Consider the following 17,912-nt stretch of genomic DNA (forward strand, 5'->3'; position numbering starts at 1 on the left):
AATAAATGGTTTTACTTTTGCAATTCACAACTGCATCATGTACGGTCAACCAATCCATACCGAGGATAACATCAAATTCATCAAATGGTAAAAACATCAAATCGGCCGGAAAGCAGTAATCTCAGACTACTAGGGGGCATTTCTTACACACATTATCAACAAGCACATAACGACCCAAGGGATTCGACACTCGAATAACAAACTTAGTAGACTCAACAGATAAAGTCTTATTGGATGCTAAAGTCTCACATACATATGAATGAGTAGAACCAGGGTCAATCAAAGCAATCACATCAGTATCAAAAAGAGTAAAAGTACCGGTAATAACATCTGGTGATGAAGCATCCTCGCGTGCGCGTATAGCATAAGCTCTAGCAGGAGCACGAGCCTCGAATCTGGTTGTAACATCTCTAGACCCTCTCTGACCGCCGCTAGCATTCCCCGTATTCCTAGATGGTTTACCTCGTGCTGTAGTATTACTCGGTTTCCCACTCTGATTCACATTTTGTTCGGATAATCTCGGGCAATTTTTAATAAAGTGGTCGGCTGACCCGCATTTATAACAGGAGCGGTCATGAAATCTACAACTCCCCGAATGCCATTTACCACAATACTTGCACTCGGTTCTGTCCCGATGTTCGTTTCCAACACTGGCAACTGAAATGGCTCGTGTACTCACAGGGGGTCGATCGTGGTCTCGTCTGGAAAAACCCGAAATATTCTTTGATCGGCCTGAATCATCTCGAAATTTCTTTGATGATTGCTGAAAAGACTTTCCTGAAGATCTTTTACGAAATTCTCCAGCTTCAACATCAGCTTTCTTTTTTTTCTTTACTAAGTTCTTCGGCTTTGCAAGCTCGTTCGACAAGTACTACGAACTCTCGTATTTCAAGAATGCCAACAAACATCTTTATATCTTCATTCAGCCCATCTTCAAAACGTTTACACATAATAGCCTCAGACGATACACATTCCCGAGCATATCTACTGAGTCTGACAAACTTCTGTTCATAATCAGTAACTGACATGAAACCCTGTTTAAGCTCAAGAAATTCTTTTCGTTTTTGATCAATGAACCTCTGACTGATATATTTTTTTCGAAATTCAATCTGGAAGAATTCCCACGTCACCCGTTCTTTGGGCACAACAGAAACCAATGTATTCCACCAATAATAGGCAGAATCACGTAGCAGAGATATGGCACATTTTAGGCATTCATCAGATGTGCAAGATAGTTCATCGAATACTCGGATAGTATTCGAGCAGGAGACATTACAAAACTTATCTTAGCACTTAAACAGTTTTCGTAGTAAACTATCCATCTGCGTCACGGTCGCTAAAAAATCATATCTCGAGTTATGAAACTCGAAATCTAATTCCGTAAATTTTCCCTGAAACTAGACTCATATATCTACTTACTAATTTTTTTCTAAAATTTTTGGTCAGGCCAATTAGTACAGTTTATTAGAAAAAGTCTCCCCTGTTTCAGGGTTCGGCTACTCTAACCCTTGTGCACTACGAATCAAATTTCTTCCTGTACAGAAATCCAATGACTATGCCATTTGTTTCAATTAAAAATAGACTCAATAAGGAATGCATACAAATAAAGTTTGAGTCCTAATTATTAATACACAATTTATGGTGAATTTCTAAAGTCAGAACAGGGAATCTAGAAATTGTTCTAACCCTGTTTAACCAAAACGTAAATATCTCATAAAATACAACTCTTTTACCTATTTTATTTCTTCCATATAAAAATAGATTCATTAAGCTTAAATTAAAAATTTTATTCATTATCTAATTCACTTTATACTATTTTTGGTATAATTTCAAAGTTGGACTACCGCTACTGTCCAAATCTGTTTTAGTATAAAATGTTGATAACTAAGTTTATAACATCTTCATTTCTTCTCTCTACAATATTTACCAACACTTCCTCTTATTACTCTTCACTAACATATCAAAACATACCATACTTAAGGTTTTGGTAACATTTACAAAACATACCAAAATATCACTTAACAACTTAGATACTTTCAAAATGATCAAAAGACATCCTAGGTACAATGCCATTTTCCAAAAAGATAGAAACTTCACCAATTTGAGTTTGGGGATCGGCTTGTATGCTGAGTCCTTATACTTTCGTACCTAGCCTACGCACGGAAACAAACCGTACGCTGAGAATACTCTCATTGGTATTTCTATAAACAATAGCTTAAGCAACTTTAAAACATTATAATTCAAACACATTATTGCTATTATTCAATATCAATCAGTACTTTAATAACCTTTACTTTATTTACCCTTATTAACATAACTCGGACACTGACGGATACACGGATCCAACCCACACTCCGGGATAAGCACATAGTGCTTCATCGGAATAAATCCGGAACTTTAACATTATAGTACACAAAGTACTTCATTGGAACAAATCTGAAACTTTAACAGTAGTCGACACATAGTGTCTCATCGACTCAATGTCGGAATATCCCAATACTTCCAATTCCTATGACATGTCAACTATATCCGACTAGCCCGACACTGTTAATAAGGTATTCAAAATCACATTCATTTCAATATGGTAAAAATACTTACCTCATTCACATTTTCATACAATATAAATATCAAATATAGCAATAACGATTAAGCTCGGTTTATAGAAATACAAACCAATATTTATCGAATTTAATCGATATCTTCGTTCACTTTCTCTTTTCCCTTATTTGATGACGTATCCGGTGCTACGTTTGCTACTAACAATCATACAATTAAAAATCATCAATATATTAATTCATAAAACACATTTTCACTTTCTACCAAACTTTTACAAAAATTCCAATTTCGTCATTTTTCCATTACTAATCTTTTTTTCTTTAACTTAAGCTTCATATTCTCTTTTAATCAACTCATTAACAATTTCTAACTCATAAAATTCATTATAAAACATAAATTTTGAGCTCTATTCAACTTAGTCCCTATTTAAACCTAACTTAGAAATTCCTTTAACTAATCACTTCTAACTTCAATTTCTATCAATTTAACCCATAAAACCTCAATTTATTCAACTAAATCAATATCTAAAAATTCTCTATTTTTCTTCATTTTAACCTCATACATGTAAAACTTTGAATTAGGCATCCATAAACATAAAAATCATAAGAAAATGAGCTAAAACAACTTACCAATCAAACTTTAGGGCCTTAATCCTCAAATTTCCCTTTTTTATTTATTTCTTTCTTTCTTCTTTCTTTCACGTTTGCTCTTGTTAGTCTTTCTATCTTCTTTTTCTATTTTATCAATTTTACTTATTATACTATTATTAACCTATAATAAATATAAAACTAACATGTGTAATAGTTATAACATAAAATATCTTATAGCTATTACACATATATACCAACTATTCCACACGTTATTCAATATTGACACACACATGGTACTTAGGGTCTAATTACTAGATTAGTCCCTTTTACTTCTTTAATCTATAATTAAACTTTTATTCCTTATGCAATTTAGCCCTTTAAACTAAATTCAAGCTACTTCACTTAATTAAACACTAAATAACCATTCAACTATAATTCATAAATATTTCTAATAAATATTCATGGATAAATTTCACGGAAACAGTACTTAAGACTCAATTTTCGATACCGTAACTTTCGGTTCATTACATGATCAGTGCTAGTTAAAAAGGGTTGAGGCATTGCTCCCCCACCTAGCGGCAACACGCAGGAGGCGCGGGGATGATGCCATAATAGAAGTGATAGAACCATGACACACAAGTATTGCACCCTAATGCGGATGATGCATACGAGAGGGTGTTGGGAGCACACTGTGTTGGCAACTTGTTCCGGGCTTCACGTGCAACGACCTCGATTCTCCGAGTTTTGGAGCACTTTTGAGAATTTACTTTTTCAAGGATTCAAAAATTAGAAAAGTTGAAAGCCCAAAGAATGCTTTGGAAAAAAAAAACCTGTATTTTTTAATTTAATTATTTATTTCCTTTTTCTAAGATGAAACCATGGGAATTTTTGGCTAGTCAAAGTCGGTTTTATCTTTCAATTATGGATTAGATAATTATTATATTACGTTTGATTGAATGATGATAAAATTGATAAACATGTCATGCATGTATGATGAAGCAAGTCATATAAATTAGGAAATAATGTCATTTGATCTTATCTGCACATATAATAATTAATCCATGAAATTGGAATTTAAAACCTCGTATGTTTTTAAATGATTGAATGAGAGAAGGTCCATAAACAATACCTTTGACCTCCATTAATGGTCTTTAAATGATAACATAATAATACTTTGACTCGATTTTACCTCGACTACACCTTACGGTAAGTAGTATTGTATGGTGGAAATATTGCTTGCATTATTTGACATGCTCTTTAAGGACGGGAAGGATATAAATGGCATTTAGGTGACAATGATATGGTTGTAAAGAATATTCATGGTTAGTTTGATAAATTGATTGTACAACTTATTGCTCAACATGCTAGGGTTAGATTTGATTTTCAAAATATATAAAATATTTGTGCAATAGAATTCTAAAAATTTTAATAAATAGGAATTTTTCGTTATATCTATTACAATAACAAAAGTTAATCAAAGCATTTATGTACAAATATGTCCAATGCTAAGGGAGATAAGTTATGTCGTATTGATCCTCTTGAGATGTCTCTGAGCTTTTCGATCAATCTAATTTTAATCTCTGACTAATCCAAGCTTTTCACTAAATATTTTTTTGTTATTCTCAAACTCACAAATGCTTGGAGAGTGGTCTCTAATCGAAAACACAAACACATGATACACTAACATTCTGAAATAATATATTTTAAAGTACTAATATTTTAAGGTCAGTTTGGACATCACAGAGTAATTAGATATGTTTGGCTAATAAAGTATAATTATATAATAATTCCCTATGTCATGTTTGATAGTACAAACTATAATTACCCAGTTACATAATAAATATTAATTACTATAGAAATTATCAATACGATACAAAATTTCTAAACGAGTAACAAAAATTAAAATCAAATAACCATATGTAATATATTAGTCCAAAAAAATAGTTGATAATACGATTACTAATAAAAATAACAAGAAAAATAAACATCATATGCATTTTTATCTAATTGTTCTAGCATTTCGTATTTGTTGAGTTATTCTCTTTTAACGTTTAACATATTATCCTTATCATTATCATCTGAATATTTATCACTAATATTATTAAGATCTCTTTCTCCCATATACTTTTTAAAATATGAATAATTCTACCAACAAATGAAATTATGAAATATGCAGCATATTAATACAGTTCAACCATTTTTTTATATTATACTAATGTTATATTGTTTATATGAGAAAATTTCTTTTTTAAAACAATAAATATCCTTTCAACCACTATTTGAAACTTTAAATATCTCAAATTAAAAAGTATACGATTATTGTCTGGTGTTTATGTCTGATTCTATTATCTCAAATAGTGCAAAAAAGACTTTTTGTATTTACACAATTATAAATAATTACACTTTAATGTAATTACTAGTACGGATGGCACCTAAGTTATATTGTTTTTATTTAAAAAAAGTCACTTCGTAATTAAATTACTTTCATTGACGTGGCATAGTTCTATTAGTAAAAGAAATCAACAGTAATTGTGTAAATATGACCAGATCCACCAGATCTCCACCCCTTTTCTAACATTTCTTAAGTTCTCTTGAAAAGTACCAATGCGTTAAAAAAACCACAGCACAGAAGTGAGCGAGAGGAGGGAAATATTCACCCCTGCAGATATATAAGAGGAGAAACTATATCACTCGTTGTAGATCTCAAAGATTCAAATTTTCAATTAACTATGGCGCAGCCTTTTCTGAAGAAAGACGACGATCACGACGATGAAGGTAAGTTCAAACTTCTTCTTCTTCGATTCCTCTTCACTCCTTTGTTTTTTTTTTTCCATTCATTCATTTATTTTCTCTCTCTGCTAATTTGGAAATGATTGTCCGCTTCGTGTTTAATTAATGCAAGTACTAGATTTGGCAGTTTTTAGCTTCTAGATCTGTACGGTTTTGATTCATTTCGATTGATTTAAAGATGCATTGCCTAATTTATCTAATTTCCAGGAGTTACGCTATAGTTTTAGCTGAATTTGGTTAGCTTCTAGTTGATCTGATCTTTACTCTTGCTCCACTAGATTTGAATTCCAGAAAGGGCATTTTAGCTTGTTAATTTCAATTGATGCGTTAACGTTTTGTTGATTTGATGTGGATCTCACGGTTTTTATCTATTATTTAGAGTTCTGTTTGTATCGTTCTTGAGTTCTCATGGCATTTTAGGTGATCTGATAAGTATTTTATTGTTAATTTTGTAATTTTGTTTTATGAGCAGCGGACTACTCTCCGTTTTTGGGGATTGAGAAGGGTGCGGTTCTTCAAGAAGCTAGGGTTTTCAATGATCATCAGCTTGACCCTCGAAGATGCTCTCAGGTTACTGCATTTTAATCAATCTTCTTATTCTATTTGGTGTGTTTGTTTTTGCATTTTGTAGTGACTGAATCTTTCTAGATATTTCTATGTAGGTTATCACAAAGCTTCTCTATCTGTTGAACCAAGGAGAAACATTTACTAAGGTCTGTCTTTTTAATTGTGCCAGAAAGACTAAAATGTTAGTTTACAAACATTTGACCATGTTGTATGGATTTCTACTGTAGTAAGTTTGTATGTTGAAGGAACTGCTGCATTGTCATGAAATTTTCCATTGTGAATGAGTAATGACTATTTTCTCCTGTTATTTGAACAGGTAGAAGCTACAGAAGTTTTCTTTGCTGTGACAAAGCTCTTCCAATCGAGAGATTTAGGTTTGAGGAGAATGGTCTACGTGATAATAAAGGAGCTATCTCCATCAGCAGATGAGGTATATATCTTTTGAAATTCCATGTTTCTTGAATAAAGTTTTGATTGTGCATGCATTCGTGCAAATTTACATACTAATTAATTATTGTTCCCATTGAGTATAGGTTATTATTGTCACAAGCTCTCTTATGAAGGACATGACTAGCAAGACTGATATGTATCGAGCAAATGCTATTCGTGTGCTTTGCCGGATAACAGATGGGACTCTTCTAACCCAGATTGAGCGATACTTGAAACAAGCAATCGTTGACAAAAATCCTGTTGTTGCAAGTGCAGCCTTAGTCAGTGGTATACACTTGCTTCAGGTGTTACTCTTTTCTTAGGATTTTGTATTGTTTTCATATAGTTTTTAGATTAGTCATCAAATCTCTGATGACTTGTTAACATACCATAAATATTCTTCCAGACAAATCCTGAGATTGTGAAACGATGGAGTAATGAGGTTCAAGAAGCTGTTCAATCAAGGGCAGCCCTTGTGCAGTTTCATGCTCTGGCATTGCTCCACCAGGTATGTTACATGTCTTGGTTGGAAATTATTTGCTTGTGGAAATCATTTTGGTAGATTCAGGTCCAACTGATTGCCTCATGTCTATGAAGATAAGAGTCTTCCTTGAAAATAATTTGCGGTCATAGTTTCTCATATCTTCTGATTGATTTTAGCAGTCTTGTTGATTTTGTTTTTACGGGATTTTAAGACATTGCATGCTTGGATCATTATCCAAGTTAGAACAGTATTTATAGGTTTCTGCTGCAAGTGGTAGAAAAACTGTATGTAATAAAAGTATTCTGATGCAGTAGAACCAAGGTACTTTTGCATCCTTGCTTGTATGTTTATATGCATGGTTGGATTTGGGGGATAGTGATCATTAAATTGAACTTTCACTCTGTGAAATCGATTCGCATCTGTGATGAATGTATGTGATTTCATACTTGCAGATACGACAAAACGATCGACTAGCTGTTAATAAGCTGGTTAGTAATTTGACTAAGGGAAGTGTCCGCTCACCTTTAGCTCAATGCCTGTTGATACGTTATACTAGTCAGGTACTCACCTTCTCTAATATATCTGTCATTGTTCCAAGGTTTTTGTTCATAAACATTATGGAGTAATTTGTGAAACTGCAGGTTATTCGTGAGTCAGCTAGTAATACTCAAACAGGGGATCGTCCTTTCTATGACTTCCTTGAGGGTTGCCTGCGCCATAAGGCTGAGATGGTAATTTTTGAGGCTGCTAGAGCAATCACAGAGCTCAATGGTGTGACAAGCCGAGAACTGACACCAGCAATTACAGTTCTTCAGCTCTTTTTGAGCTCTACTAAGCCAGTGCTGAGATTTGCTGCAGTTCGTACTTTGAACAAGGTTGATTTATTTTCCTTTTCTCAGTAAGTAGTATGTTATGCTATTATACAGACATCTATTTTGTTGGTTCTACGAAAATGCAAACTGAACACTCTAGTGAAGGGGCTGAGATGGTTTCTTCTGCAAATTTCAGAAGTTCAAACGCACTTATGGAGCCTGTTGGAAATTTGTTGCTATATTGTCTATAAAGCATATACACACGTTTCGATCATAAATGATTTTTGTTTCTTTCTAGGTTGAGTGCATGCATTTTGTGTGCATTCTGATTTCTGACTATGTGACTAAATTTCTTCAGGTTGCAATGACTCATCCCATTGCTGTCACTAACTGCAATATTGACATGGAGAGTTTAATTTCTGACCAAAATAGAAGCATTGCCACACTTGCAATCACTACCCTTCTCAAGACTGGAAATGAGTCTAGTGTGGATCGCCTAATGAAGCAGATAACTACCTTTATGTCGGATATTGCTGATGAGTTCAAAATTGTTGTCATTGAAGCCATAAGATCATTATGCTTAAAGTTCCCATTGAAGCACAGATCTTTGTAAGGGATACTTGGCTCTATATTATTGGTCAGTAGGCTTTACTAGATATTTCTTTTCTAGTGCCTTGAGTTCTCTTTATCCTCTTTTGTCTTCAGGATGAACTTCTTAAGCAATATTCTTAGGGAAGAAGGTGGGTTTGAGTATAAAAAGGCCATTGTAGATTCGATTGTGATTCTCATTAGAGATATACCTGAAGCAAAGGAGAGTGGATTGCTCCATTTGTGTGAGTTCATCGAAGATTGTGAATTCACATATCTTTCCACACAGGTAGCATTTTCATCTATTACTTTTCATCATCTCTGTCATGCTCTTTATGCATTTTGTTCCCATTTTCTCCCATTTTTGACTTATATTAAAATTTTCTCAACACTGCATTATAGATACTTCATTTTCTGGGAATTGAAGGCCCGAAAACCTCAGATCCAAGTAAATATATACGATACATTTATAACCGTGTACATCTTGAGAATGCTACTGTCCGGGCAGGTGCAGTCAGCACCCTTGCAAAATTTGGTGCTATGGTTGATTCATTGAAGGTGTGAAATCTTAAATTTTCTCTTTTGCATTTCTGTAGTAAACTTAACCTGTGACTTATTGGCCATGCATTCTTTTGCAGCCTCGCATATTTGTTCTCTTAAGACGATGTCTCTTTGACACTGATGATGAGGTGAGTCAAATAATCCCCTTTTTTACTGTTTGCACTTGTAGTTTTTGTTTGTATTTGGACAGTTTTAGTATATGTGGATGCATGCATTATTGTCCTTTCCTTTGTTATTGATGCATGCTTAACTCCAGCTTTAGGAAGTCAAATTTGATGCCTTTTCCTTCATATTCAAACAATCTGAGCATTTTAAAATTTTTCTGTAGGTTCGTGACAGGGCTACGCTTTATCTTAATACACTTGGCGCCGATGGTGCAGTTGTTGAAACTGGTGAAGATGTGAAGGAGTTTCTCTTTGGCTCCCTAGATATCCCTCTAGTGAACCTCGAGAGAAGTCTAAAAAATTATGTAAGTTTCTAAATTTCTGTTACACTTATTCCTTCTTTTCTGATCATCTCACGTGTTTTTAATTTGGTTGTTTGGGTGTAGGAGCCATCTGAAGAGTCTTTTGACATTAATTCTGTACCAAAGGAGGTCAAGATTCAGCCACTTGCTGAGAAGAAAGCTCCTGGTAAAAAGCCAACTGGTCTTGGTGGTCCTCCTCCCGGCCCCCCTCAACTATTGATGCTTATGAGAAGCTTCTTTTGTCAATTCCCGAGTTCGCAAACTTTGGCAAACTTTTCAAAGTACTTCATTTGACTTTGACTTGTGTTCCATGTGTATAGTGTTTTAGGCATTATTTTAAGCTTACATCTTTTCTAATTCTTATTGGCCAGTCCTCTGCACCCGTGGAGCTGACAGAAGCAGAAACAGAATATGCAGTTAATGTCGTCAAACATATTTTTGATGGCCATGTTGTGTTTCAGTACAACTGCACCAATACTATTCCAGAGCAATTATTGGAGAATGTAAATGATCAAATTACACAAAGCATCTATAAATTACTCAAAACCTATGATAGACTCTATGTTGAGATCTTAATCTGCTCGTTTCCAGGTCACTGTTATTGTGGATGCTTCAGAGGCTGAGGAATTTGCTGAAGTAGCTTCAAAGCCTTTAAGATCACTTCCATATGATTCACCTGGACAGACTTTTGTGGCATTTGAGAAGCCAGAGGGGGTCCCAGCTGTTGGAAAATTCTCAAATATGCTGAGGTTCATTGTAAAAGAGGTATGACTTCTTTCCTTTCTGGCTTTGGCAGAATTTATGGCCTTCAATAGTGTTCCTTTATTTGGATTGTTTCATGGCCATGCATCAGCTTTGAATTTGTTCTGAATGACAACCCATTTTGTGAAGCCTACACATTTAAATTGGTTCTGAATGATCACACGTTTGTGAAGAAACCTTCTGTGCATATATCTATCTATATAGCCTTTTGGCATGAATTGAAGGAGTTTGTTTTCCATGTGTCATGCTTGCACTGATATTCTTCTAGGTTGATCCAAGTACTGGTGAGGCTGAGGATGATGGAGTAGAGGATGAGTACCAACTAGAGGAGCTTGAAGTTGTTGCCGCTGATTACATGTTGAAAGTGGGTGTCTCAAATTTCAGGAATGCATGGGAAAGCATGGGTCCAGACTGTGAGCGTGTAGATGAATACGGCCTTGGCCCAAGGGAAAACCTGGCTGAAGCTGTTAATGCTGTCATAAATCTTCTTGGCATGCAACCCTGTGAGGTAACTGCACAGTGTTTTTCTGCTATATGCTGTTGTGAAGGATATGCAGTGTGTTTTACCTTGATTACCTTGCATTGCACTGTCAAGTTTCCACTCTAATTTTATGATTTTCTTTTTGGTGTGGGGAGTCTAGGGGACGGAGGTTGTACCAAGCAATTCAAGGTCACACACATGTCTACTATCAGGAGTATACATAGGGAATGTGAAGGTGCTAGTGCGTTTGCAATTTGGAATTGACGGTCCAAAGGATGTAGCTATGAAACTTGCTGTTAGATCCGAGGACGAAGCTGTTAGTGATGTCATTCATGAGATTGTAGCTAGCGGCTAGGTAGGTTGTCCATTTTTTGTTTGTTTGTACTTTTTTTAATTAATTTTTTTTTGCATATAGTCCGGCTTTTATACTATTTGTGGCTTTATATGAGACACGGGAGGCTTATGGCTACACAACACGTTAAAAATGAAAAATATAAGCTTGTAGGAAGGATTGATTGCTTCTTAATCTTGGTTTTCACTTGCATTTACCAGGTCGCTATATGTTAATCTTGCATTAGTACTCTATGATGCCAGTGACGCTCATGGGAAGGATTTTACTGTTCTATTTTTTAGATATAGATTTTCTTATATGGGATTAAGAATAGGATACATCATAATTCAATGTTATGAATTTTGAAGTGCGGCTTTTTTTCTTTTGGTCTTGTTTTAAGGAACGTTTGGTAATTTTGAAATCACCCGGGAGTATTCATTGGAAAATGTGATTTCAAAAAAAGTCGGCTTTCTTTTTTTTTTTTTTTTTAAAGAATAGTTTATAGAAGAACCGACTTTTTTTCTAATGCTAGTTGTGGCCTGTTAAAAATCTGGTTCTAATCGATTCCTTGGGATGATAAGTGAATACAGGAAATTATATGGGGGTGAAAATGGTTCTTGAAAAGGATTTTGCAAGAGTTGTGGTTTCTAGGCGATAGCTGTTATACGTGTTAGATATTATCACAAACTAAAAGGGGTTGTTTATAAATTATTTATAACTTTCAGTTAATTCATAATAAATTAATTTAAATTTTATTAAATAATATAGTTTTTTGTTTTTATATATTGTGCTATTCAAATTATAACATTTATTTGTATTCTAAAATATATCTATGTATAAAGATTTTGACTAAGTGTCACCTCTGAATTGGGTTTCACCTTAATTATTAAATTATTAAATTATTATTTTGATAAAGTAATAAATATTTTTAGGGTATTTTTATCTTATATAAAATTCAGAAAGTACATTCATATAATGAAATTAAAACTTAAATTATTAAGCTGACTCTAATTTTATCATTTAAAGCACAACCATATTTGGCTTTTATGTTTATCTTTTTCTAAATTTACTACATAATTATTTTCACCAACTTTTAACTTTAAAAATAAATTGTACGAAAAGAAATCTAAAAATCATTGTGAATAATTGGATTGGATGATACTTCAGAATCTTTTTATTTTGGGTTCGTTGTGCTTTTGTTTGTTTTTTTTAGTTTCATTAATTTTCTTTTTTAGTTTGAAATCCATTCACTTTTACTAATTTTTAATCTTTTAAAAATCTAACAAATAAGCAAGTTCCACAATGGCTTTCGTTAACTAAGGAGCTGAATTGATGAAGTTTTACAATGTCAAATAGTTAAGGTCCAAGGCTCATAACCAATAGCTTGTCGCCAAGCAAGCCCTATTTGACCAAGGCAAAGTCGGCTAAGGGGTTTCTTAGCCCCTCGGTAGCTGATTAGTGTACTACTTGTACAAGGATTCTGGTGTTTTCATTATTTTTAAATTTCGAATTAATATTAAACTCTTCAATATGTTTTCTTCATAAATATAGAGGTTGGCTGGCCATTCCAGACGCGTAAGGGAGAAACTCTTTTATAGAAAGATTTATTTTGTGCAATTTTTTTGTACTTAAAATAATTTAAAACTTTGTAAGTTTTAAATTCTATATTTAAGTAGTGATTATACTTGTTGCTAATCAAAGCAATTATAATATGAGATCTATAATTTTGAGGTGGTGGCCAACTAGAAGAGAAGCAAAATTGAAAAACCTAGTTTTTAGATCTATTAGTTACCTTGTGTTCATTGTTTTAGTTTGGAGTCCACTTCCCAAATATCTGAGTTTAAGAATAGTGAAGAAAAGTATTTGGTAAAAAGTTTAGATTAATCAGAATTCAAATTGGATTAATTAGGAAGTCTGAAGACTATTCTAAAGGTCAAAATATAATTTTATCATATATTAGTTTATGATTTCATCATTTTCGAAAAGAATTAAATAACTTTTTTTCTCATTTTGAGGGTCAAGAAACAATTTTACCATATATAAATTTATAATTTGGGGTAGTCCTCTGCATGCCCCTTTACATTCACCCTTGTCATTTACCTATAAGCGGCAAGCTTGGTTCATCAATTTAATTTAGGTAGTTGGACGATTGAAAAATAAATAGAAAGATCTTTTTAACATTGAATGAACGACGAGATTAATTATATGAGCCAATTTCGTAAGTCGAGAATTTCAAATTTATTATTGTATTTTAGATTTTAAACGGGTGATGAGATCATACCTAAAGTGCATTGTATAAATTAAAATTTCAAAATCCTCATTTTGAAGTTATATATAATTTTAATAAATAAATAAAGAAAATCAGACGGCTGGCAGGCCTTTGGCAATAAGCATTCGCTTGTGTCTTTGATTCAACATGTTTTCGGTTCCTTTACATGACACTCAACAATGACTGTTTATCCAAAAATGATGTAACACGACCCAACCATCTCAACCTCATTTTCACATGGCTATATTTTAAATTTCTTCAAAACTGACTCTGACTCATATCAGATTAACTATCTTAAATCTAACTTTTTTTTAATCAAATCAACATAAAATTCAATTTTATATAATATAATGTTCTAACTTCTGCTACCATTTTTGAACACCCCCTTAACCTAAGATATCAGGCTTTTTTTGTTTTTATTTTTTATTTTTTTTATGTAACATGTTTTTGACAGACACAATATCATGCTTTTCATCCATGTAGGAATGGAGAGGATCGATGTACTTAAACAGACTGGTATAATCTATAATATCAAATATTAAAAATGGCAACTACATATTTACAAGGCTCCTTGAATTCTAAAATGCTGCAGTAAGAAAAATAATATATATGTATATGCGTATGCACATCCCAGGTGTGTAAGATCTTTTCATATAAAACTTATTCTACAACATAAGCTGACCTCAGGAACCATCAATCATAATGCCTTTTAACAAACAATAACTTTATCTCCATCTTGATTTCTCTATGTCAACATTCTCGAAACGCTTCGGATGACCAACTTTCGGCACAGAGGGTGGAACAGTATCTCTCTCCTGTGCCTGTCGGTGCTCCTGCAGACAAAATAAAAGGAAACAGGTAACTAACTGAAAACAGCTGAAATCAGGGGAAAACGGAACCGGGATCTCATGTCCAAAGGTAATAGACAATTAGATTACTTCATCAGCCTGTTTAAAGGTTTTTATAAACATGTCAGCCATCAGCAACTGTTGGCCTCTGGCACACCTGATGTCCCTAAATGCTCGGTGTGCATAAAATTCAGCATGAAATCATTCACTCAGTGTAATCAAAAGGTATCATATATTAAGGACTCAGTATGTTTTCAGAATTTCAGTACTCAGGGATGAATTATACAAGGTTGTGAAGAAAGCATGCGATGGGACTTACAGTGCGGAAGGGAAAATCATCTGCCTCAAGCATATGAACAATCTGCCCCATTTTTGGGCGCTTATTGGCATCCATATCTATACAGCGGAGACAAACAAGCAATGCTCGTTTCAAAGCTCTAGGTGAGGGTTGAACTTCAATCAATGGGTCCACAATCTCTTCTCCATGATGACTCGCTACCATACCTTTGAACCAATCAACTAAGTTCATCTGAAATACATCAGACAAAGATGGTGTTATTGTGGTGTTTTAGTGGTATTATTGCAGGAGAAACACTCTTACCTCTCCAGGTGGCCTAGAATAATCAATTGGGCTTCTCCCTGTAATTATCTCCATGAGTAGAACTCCAAAACTATAGACATCACTTCCCTCGTTAAGCATACCTGTGCTTGCATATTCCGGAGATACATAACTGCAAAGAAAACCCAATATACAACACAATAAGAACTAATGGAGTAGGGTATGATTATGTTCCCATCTGGCAAAAATATAGACAAAAAGAGAACAAACCCAAATGTTCCCATAACACGAGTCGTCACATAGCTAGCTTCAGATCCTAAGAGCTTGGCTAGTCCAAAATCTGATACTTTTGGGTTCCACTTTTTGTCAAGAAGAATATTACTTGATTTTACATCCCGATGCACAACTTTAGGTTCCAGCCCTTCATGTAGATAGGCTAACCTGCAAAGTAACCAATAACATAATAATTAGTGGAGGGTAAACCTGAAAAAGGATGCAAGTACGACAAAAACTAGATGCCACTTTGAGATTAGAGACTAATGAAAGTTTACAATATGAAGATACAAAATCAGGGCATAGGAGGTTTTGATGAAACCTCTCCTGCTTTTAGCTTTTAGCTTCTTTTTCTTCTCAATCAATATGATACTAAGCATAAAAAGATTTCTAAGCAGACACAAAGGACGCAAGTAATGCCCACATAAGATGATATCCAACTGCACATGTAAAAGTTTTTATTTTTCCAGGCAGATGCAATAGAAATAATGTTTCATGAGCCTGGGCAAGGTAAAAAAGGGAGGGAACTCCGAACCCTTTTGCCGTTCCTATCGCAATCTTCATTCTTATATCCCAGGTAAGTGGACTAACAGGACCTACATCGCCATGTAACCACTGCTCCAAGTTCCCATTGTCGACGTATTCATACACAAGCATCCTGAAGAAATAGTAATTTAGTATTTTACAGTTCATTTTCACTTAAACATACAAAGGTTTGTCTATGTCAAGTTGCATATAAAAAATTTACCTTCGAGCACCTTCAGCGCAGTACCCAACTAATCCTACCAAGTTCTTATGCCTCACTTTGCCAATGGCTTCAACTTCTACGGTGAACTCCTTTTCTGCTTGGCCCCTGTTAACAATGCAACAGCGATTTCGCTTAAACAATAACTAAAATAAAATTAATAAACAAATCTTATATTACTTACCGTTTCCTAGTCAACATTAAAAGAAATGAGAGGCAAAGTAAAAGCAAAGAAAACGAAAAACAGTTTGATTATTTTATTTTAAAGCAATAAAGAACAAAGTAGCCATTTCTTTTTTTACTTTTCCTAATACTGCGCCACGCAACAAAGAGATGTAGTTAATTTTACTTAACAATTTTAAAAAGTAGATTGAAAGAGGTAGATTAAAGTCAAAACAGCAATTTAAAAAATCAAAAGCATGATCTTTTAACAGTCTGTCTTGGATCTAGAAGGTATAAAAAAAAATTAAAAAAAAAAGAATAAACAATATAATGAGTTTACCAGAAACTGCTGTTGTCTTTTCCCCAGAAACAAACAGAGAGAAGAATAACTTAAGGAAGCTCTTTTTACGTACTTGTTATTAAGCAGATTTTTTACAGCAACGACCGAACCATCTTGCAAAATGCCTTTGAAAACGATACCGTAACCACCTTCACCGATCACATTCTCTTCGGCGAATCCATGAGTCGCCATCTCCAGCTCCCTCATGCTATACCATCGACCCCACCCGATATTCTGAGCATCCGCCGACACGTCACTAGCTCCGGAGGCATCGTCGCTGACACCTTCGTTACTCTTATTGGGAACCAGGATTCCGATCTTGCCCTCGTCTCTAAAGCAATCGGCATGTTGATCCAACGCCTTGATCGCCACAATCTCTTTGGAGACCAAAGGAATCAGACCTGAGCTATGCTTCACTTTCCGTTTCCGGGCATTTCTGTTTAAACGGCAACAGAGGAAGATCGTAAAAGAGAATAGAAGAAGAAAAAAGACCAGGAAGATTGAGATTACTAAGTAGAGCTTAAGGTTGAACAGGGGCGTTTTGTATGAAAGAATGTGAGATATAGAGTTGTTATTGTTGCCATCATCGGTTTCGCCGGTGACTGGCATTGGTTCCGGCGAGGGATGGAATTCTCTAGGGAAAGTTGAAGGAAATGTTAGCAGAAATAGAGATCAGAGAGAAGGGAAAAGTTAGGGAACTAAGGGGTTTTTGTGCTTTAAAGAGAAATGAAAGGAAAAAAAAAAAAAAAAAACCAAACACAGAGAGAGGAGTTTTCAAGCTTCAACGGATAAAAAGAAAAACAAAAGAAAAAGGAAAAGAGTGAAGTAGACATGAGAGATGTTGAGATGTAACCAAATTGGGTTTGCTTATGCGGGTTTATTACGGTAATGCCACTGTAGACTTTCTATCTATTTACTTCTACTTGACTGGAAATGGCATCGAACGCCTAAAGTTCCAGAATTTGGAATCAACATTTTCTCAATTTATCTATATCTATAATTATATTAATCTCTTCAATTCTTTTAAAAATTATAATTTTTATTTTTATAAATAAGTAAACATTAATACAAGTGTATTTTTGTTTTTTCATATTTTCTTAGTAAAATAATAGGTTAAAATTTTCGATTAGTCTCTGTACTTTACCAAAAGTTATGAATTTAGTCCGTGTTCTTTTAATTTAGTTATTTTTAGTTTTTGTACTTTTTAAATTTTAAAATTTAAGTCTTTAGCAAAGATAATTATTAAATTTATTAAGTTATGTTTTGTTATTTTCAAAATCTGATATGGCAAACATATTA

The 17,912-nt window shown here is 34.0% G+C and overlaps 1 protein-coding gene and 1 pseudogene across 1 annotated transcript; one reads left to right on the plus strand and one right to left on the minus strand.

The window, feature by feature from the left end:
- The first annotated feature begins 5,713 nt into the window (after positions 1-5,713).
- Positions 5,714-11,784, plus strand: LOC107931624 (coatomer subunit gamma-like; annotated as a pseudogene).
- Positions 11,785-14,187: 2,403 nt separating this feature from the next.
- On the minus strand, positions 14,188-17,435 carry LOC107931617 (probable receptor-like serine/threonine-protein kinase At4g34500). Its single transcript, XM_016863557.2, has 7 exons — positions 16,687-17,435; positions 16,115-16,219; positions 15,902-16,024; positions 15,364-15,534; positions 15,136-15,265; positions 14,854-15,063; positions 14,188-14,519 (listed from the first exon to the last, which is right to left on the minus strand). The coding sequence occupies exons 1-7, from the start codon at positions 17,220-17,222 to the stop codon at positions 14,412-14,414; spliced, it is 1,383 nt and encodes a 460-aa protein (XP_016719046.2). The 5' UTR covers positions 17,223-17,435; the 3' UTR covers positions 14,188-14,411.
- Between the last annotated feature and the right edge of the window lie 477 nt (positions 17,436-17,912).

Source organism: Gossypium hirsutum, chromosome A12, assembly GCF_007990345.1.
Source record: "Gossypium hirsutum isolate 1008001.06 chromosome A12, Gossypium_hirsutum_v2.1, whole genome shotgun sequence".
Lineage (NCBI taxonomy): Eukaryota > Viridiplantae > Streptophyta > Magnoliopsida > Malvales > Malvaceae > Gossypium > Gossypium hirsutum.

Coding starts and splice junctions, on each gene's coding strand:
- LOC107931617 (XM_016863557.2), bottom strand. CDS start 17,222: ATGCCAGTCACCGGCGAAACCGATGATGGCAACAATAACAACTCTATA. Junction 16,025..16,114: donor TGCGCTGAAGGTGCTCGAAG/GTAAATTTTTTA, acceptor CTATTTCTTCAG/GATGCTTGTGTATGAATACG. Junction 15,266..15,363: donor CGTGTTATGGGAACATTTGG/GTTTGTTCTCTT, acceptor TTTTCTTTGCAG/TTATGTATCTCCGGAATATG.